The sequence below is a fragment of the Carassius carassius genome, chromosome 33, assembly GCF_963082965.1.
Source record: "Carassius carassius chromosome 33, fCarCar2.1, whole genome shotgun sequence".
Classification (NCBI taxonomy): Eukaryota; Metazoa; Chordata; class Actinopteri; order Cypriniformes; family Cyprinidae; genus Carassius; species Carassius carassius.
In genome coordinates this window covers 27743417-27747778 of record NC_081787.1, presented here as the reverse complement: position 1 = coordinate 27747778, position 4362 = coordinate 27743417, and the positions used below count along the sequence as shown (strand labels likewise).

Genomic DNA, 4362 nt, shown 5'->3' with positions numbered 1-4362 from the left:
AAATATTGTCCCACTGATAAAACAGTGCAAATAGTTCTGTCTCCTTGGATGACAGTGAAGTGGAAATAAATATAGTTAAATTTATGAAATAAAATTAAATAGGATTTTTTGGGAAGGTAAGTCTGGCCAGTTATACATCAACATGAGTCAGACGAGTCTGAAGATCTGAGCTGAATTTGGTGAAACATTAAAGTTCTAGTCTGTGTCAATTACTCTCATAATAAACAATAATAATAATGTTACCCGTATTTTTCGGTATAAGTTGCATCAGTCCAAAAATACGTCATGACGAGGAAAAAAACATATATAAGTCGCACTGGACTATAAGTCGCATTTATTCAGAACCAAGAGAAAACATTACCATCTACAGCCACGAGAGGGCGCTCTGGGGTAGGCTACAGGAGCAGTGAGCCGCATAGAGCTAATTTTACTATTTTTATTTAGAAATGTAACTATATAAATTTTTACAATTATTTATTAATGTCACACACACATACCTAGTGCCTTATGACTTAAAAGATGAGAGTGGTAAATGTTACAGACATGGAACTGTTCAGTCTATTATTGATTTTTATTTCCACTTCACTTTTATCCAAAGAGAAAGATCTATTTGCACTGTATTTATCAGTGGGACAATATTCATACAATACTACAACCTAGAAATAATTTGCATGTCTCAGCAGCACGAATTATGTGCCCAGCTACATCTGATTCAAATATTATGCTAATTAACAGTGAGTGTAGTTTCAGACATTACAGTGCTGCACTCGCACTGACTCTTATTCTGCCTGAAAGAATAAAAAGACCGAGCTGAAGGTGGAGTGATTCGACCAATCAGATGAAAGCAGCGTTTCAGCTCCTCCCACAAGTGCGAATGAAATATTGAAGCCATAAACCGAAATGATCAAAACGTACACGTACAACTGTCTTGTCCATGTTCTCTCACTTGAATCCTCTTCTTGAGATTTGAGTCTCTTGACATTCTGCAAGCCCCGCCTTGTTCACGCAGTGATGGACATGGCGGGAGGGGGCGGACACGTGATCGTCTCGGAATGCATTTTCAATGTGCACATTGAATTTTGCTACATTCATTGCGGGACATTGAATGAAAATGCAATCGTTAGTGTCCTGACTGTGAGTGTTAATGCATTTAAGAAAAATAGCATTTTAATGATAATTTTTCCACAGTTTTTGCTTGAACATGTTAGACATATCTTATCATTTCTGTAATACATTTTCATTTTAATTTTGCAACTTATAAAGCGTTAAAATTAGTATTCATTTTACATATTAAAACTGTTGTATGAAATGGCAAATGAAAATTCTGGAAAATGTAAATGTAAATACAGAAATGCATTGTCATTTTACATATTGCATTGTCATTTTGCATATTACATCCCAAATTGAATATTGCTACCCATATGCTTCCATAGACAGGGGCACAATTAAACATTTCATTTATTCTGCCCTTGGAATGCCTGTGTTAATGATGAAAGAATAGTTGTAATTGAGGGCCAGCGATATACTGGACCATTTTGGTGATCTGACCTGATATGTTATGTGTAAACATGATAGCTAATCTTTATTTAGCTAAATCAGTATTTACATGCTCTTACTAGCAGCTCAAGGTCAGGCAGGAAGCTGTGAAACCTATAAGTCTGACCAAAACACACACAAAACAGAGCTCAAATGACTTCAGATACTAATATTCCAATTCCAATTCCAATAGGAAATCCACAAGAACATTTAATGTTTGAAGAGTCTGCCAGTAAAGGCTGTGATTGTGAATTTAGCATATATTTTATTATTTATTTATTTGTTTTTGTTTGTTTGTTTTTACAAGTGCAGTATGACATTGTAAGGGAGATAAAGTCACTTTCCAACACTTCCATACTAGAAAGGAAAAATAAATAAATAAGTAAACAAAGCTTGCTTACTAGAATGACTTATAACATTTTGACTTTATTGCTCAGGCAATTATCGGTAAAAAAGGCCGTCAAAAGCCAACCACCACCTCCTCGCGGCGTCGGCTGGAAACGAGGACCCTCGGGGACTCGGCTAACGGTGGCTCTGGTCCCAGCGACAGATGAGGCGACACATCGGCTGGGTCTCCTTGGTCGCATCAAATGGCAGCAGCAAACCAAGAAACCGATCAAGCTAGGGCGTTCCCCCTAGGCGACGCGCGTCATCTACGCCCGGATGGTGTGAGAAATGGACGAGGGCTACCTGCTCAAGGACGGGGCAGGCTAAAGAAGAGAGTCCACCGAATCCGATTAGCCACACTTAACATCGGAACCCTCACTGGCCGTAGCCGTGAATTGGCTGATACTCTCAAGACCAGACGCATCGACATTGCGTGTATCCAAGAGACCAAGTGGAAAGGGAGCAAGGCAAGAGACATTGGAGAAGGGTACAAACTCATCTATCATGGTGTCACGTCGAGCCGAAATGGAGTTGGCGTGGTCGTCTGTCAACAACTACGAGACAGCATTGTCGAAGTCGAAAACATCTCTGACCGCCTAATCTCGATTAAGATTGTTTCCGGCCCAACCACCCTCAGAGTCATCTCATGCTACGCCCCTCAAGTCGGCTGCACCGAGCAAGAGAAGGATGAGTTTTGGGAAACCCTCGGTGCTCACCTACAGATAATCACCACAGACGAAAACATCCTGGTCGGAGGAGACCTAAATGGCCATGTTGGCGAAGATCGTGGAGGTTATGACCAAGTCCATGGAGGACAGGGGCTAGGTACACGCAACGACGAGGGAGCCCGCATCTTGGATTGTCGTCAACACCTTCTTCAAAAAGAGATCGAGCCACCTGGCCACCTACACCAGTGGCGGCCACAGAACCCAGATTGACTACTGGATGATCTGACGCGGTGACCTGAAATTGGCGCTCGATGCCAAGGTGATCCCCTCAGAGAATATCGGCCCCCAACACCGGCCACTCGTCCTCGACTTCCAACTTAATCTGCAGGGACAACCCAGACCGAGAATCACTGGGTCACTGAAAAGAACAAGCCAGTCCGCATGGTCTTTCTGGATCTGGAGAAGGCTTTCGACTGCGTTCCCCATGACCTCATCTGGGCCTCCCTCCGACGTCACCACGTACCCGAAACCTACATCAGCTGGGTGCAACTCTTATACCAAGACGTCAGGAGCGTGGTTCGATGCACAGCTGGGATATCACCTCCTTTTAACATCAATGTAGGAGTCCACCAAGGATCGGCTCTTTCGCCCTTGCTTTTCATCACATGCATGGACACAGTGACACAGGACCTCCAGACGCCCCATCCATGGTCCTTACTCTATGCTGATGATGTGTTCCTTGCCGACAGGGAGCGGCAAGACCTCCAAGACCAAGGGCAGCAGTGGAAAGATCGCCTGGATGCAAATGGCTTGCGACTCAACCTCACAAAGACGGAGTACCTAGAGTGTGGCCCCCAGACTGATGGTAGCATTTGCATCGACGGAACGGATTTAAAGAAAGTTCAACACTTTAAGTATCTCGGATCAATACTCTCATCGAACGGTGACACCCTCCCAGATGTCTATAAGATCATTGTACGCCCTGTAGCCCTGTATGGAGCTGAATGTTGGCCAGCGACTGCCAAACATGGCCAGCTTCTACACGCCATGGAAATGCGTATGCTCCTCTGGTCACTCGGGCTGACAAGGCTAGACCACGTCATGAACATCGACGTCAGGAAGCGGATGGGAATAGCGCCGATTAAGGAGAAGATGCTTGAGGCTCGTCTTCGCTGGTACGGCCATGTAACACGCAGCCATGAGAATTCAGTGGCGAAGACAGCTATGCACCTTGACCCACCCGGTAACCGGCCACGTGGCCGCCCAAAGATGAGATGGATGGACCGGATCAAGCAAGATATGAAGGACGTGCAAGTCGCCCCAGAGGACACTACTGACCGGAATAAATGGAGAGCGGCCTGCCAAAAAGCGGACCCTGCACCTGCGCGGGACAAACGCTAGGACGAAGAATTATCGGTAAAAAAAAAATGTCGGTAAAAAAGATAACAGGGATGGACCAAAAGCCTCTAACTAAACTGTTTTGTCTCATACAATTTAATGTTGCTACTGAAAAGAGGTTCATTGCTATCCATTAAATGTCTCTGTGATACAGCAAGATTCATCAATGGCACATATTTGAATTATTCAAAATAGTGCACAAACAATTCCATCTCTTATAGCAACAGTACTAGTGGGTCTTTTTTTTTGTAGAGATCAATTCTACTGACTGAGCTTAAATAAATTATATTATTTTTATTGTTATTGATTATCAGATGTAAATACAAAATATTGAACTTCTTAAGGCCAAAAAATAAAACAAATAAAATTACAA

At 43.2% G+C, this 4362-nt stretch overlaps 1 protein-coding gene and 1 pseudogene across 1 annotated transcript; both read left to right on the top strand.

Annotated features, from left to right (window-relative positions):
- The first annotated feature begins 2126 nt into the window (after window positions 1–2126).
- Window positions 2127–2877, top strand: LOC132114294 (craniofacial development protein 2-like; annotated as a pseudogene).
- Window positions 2878–2984: 107 nt separating this feature from the next.
- LOC132114293 (uncharacterized) lies at window positions 2985–3992 on the top strand (the record flags this gene model as incomplete). The annotated part of the gene is made up of 1 exon (XM_059522406.1): window positions 2985–3992. A coding segment is annotated over one exon (1008 nt), but the record flags the coding sequence as incomplete, so codon positions are not given.
- Window positions 3993–4362: the final 370 nt, after the last annotated feature.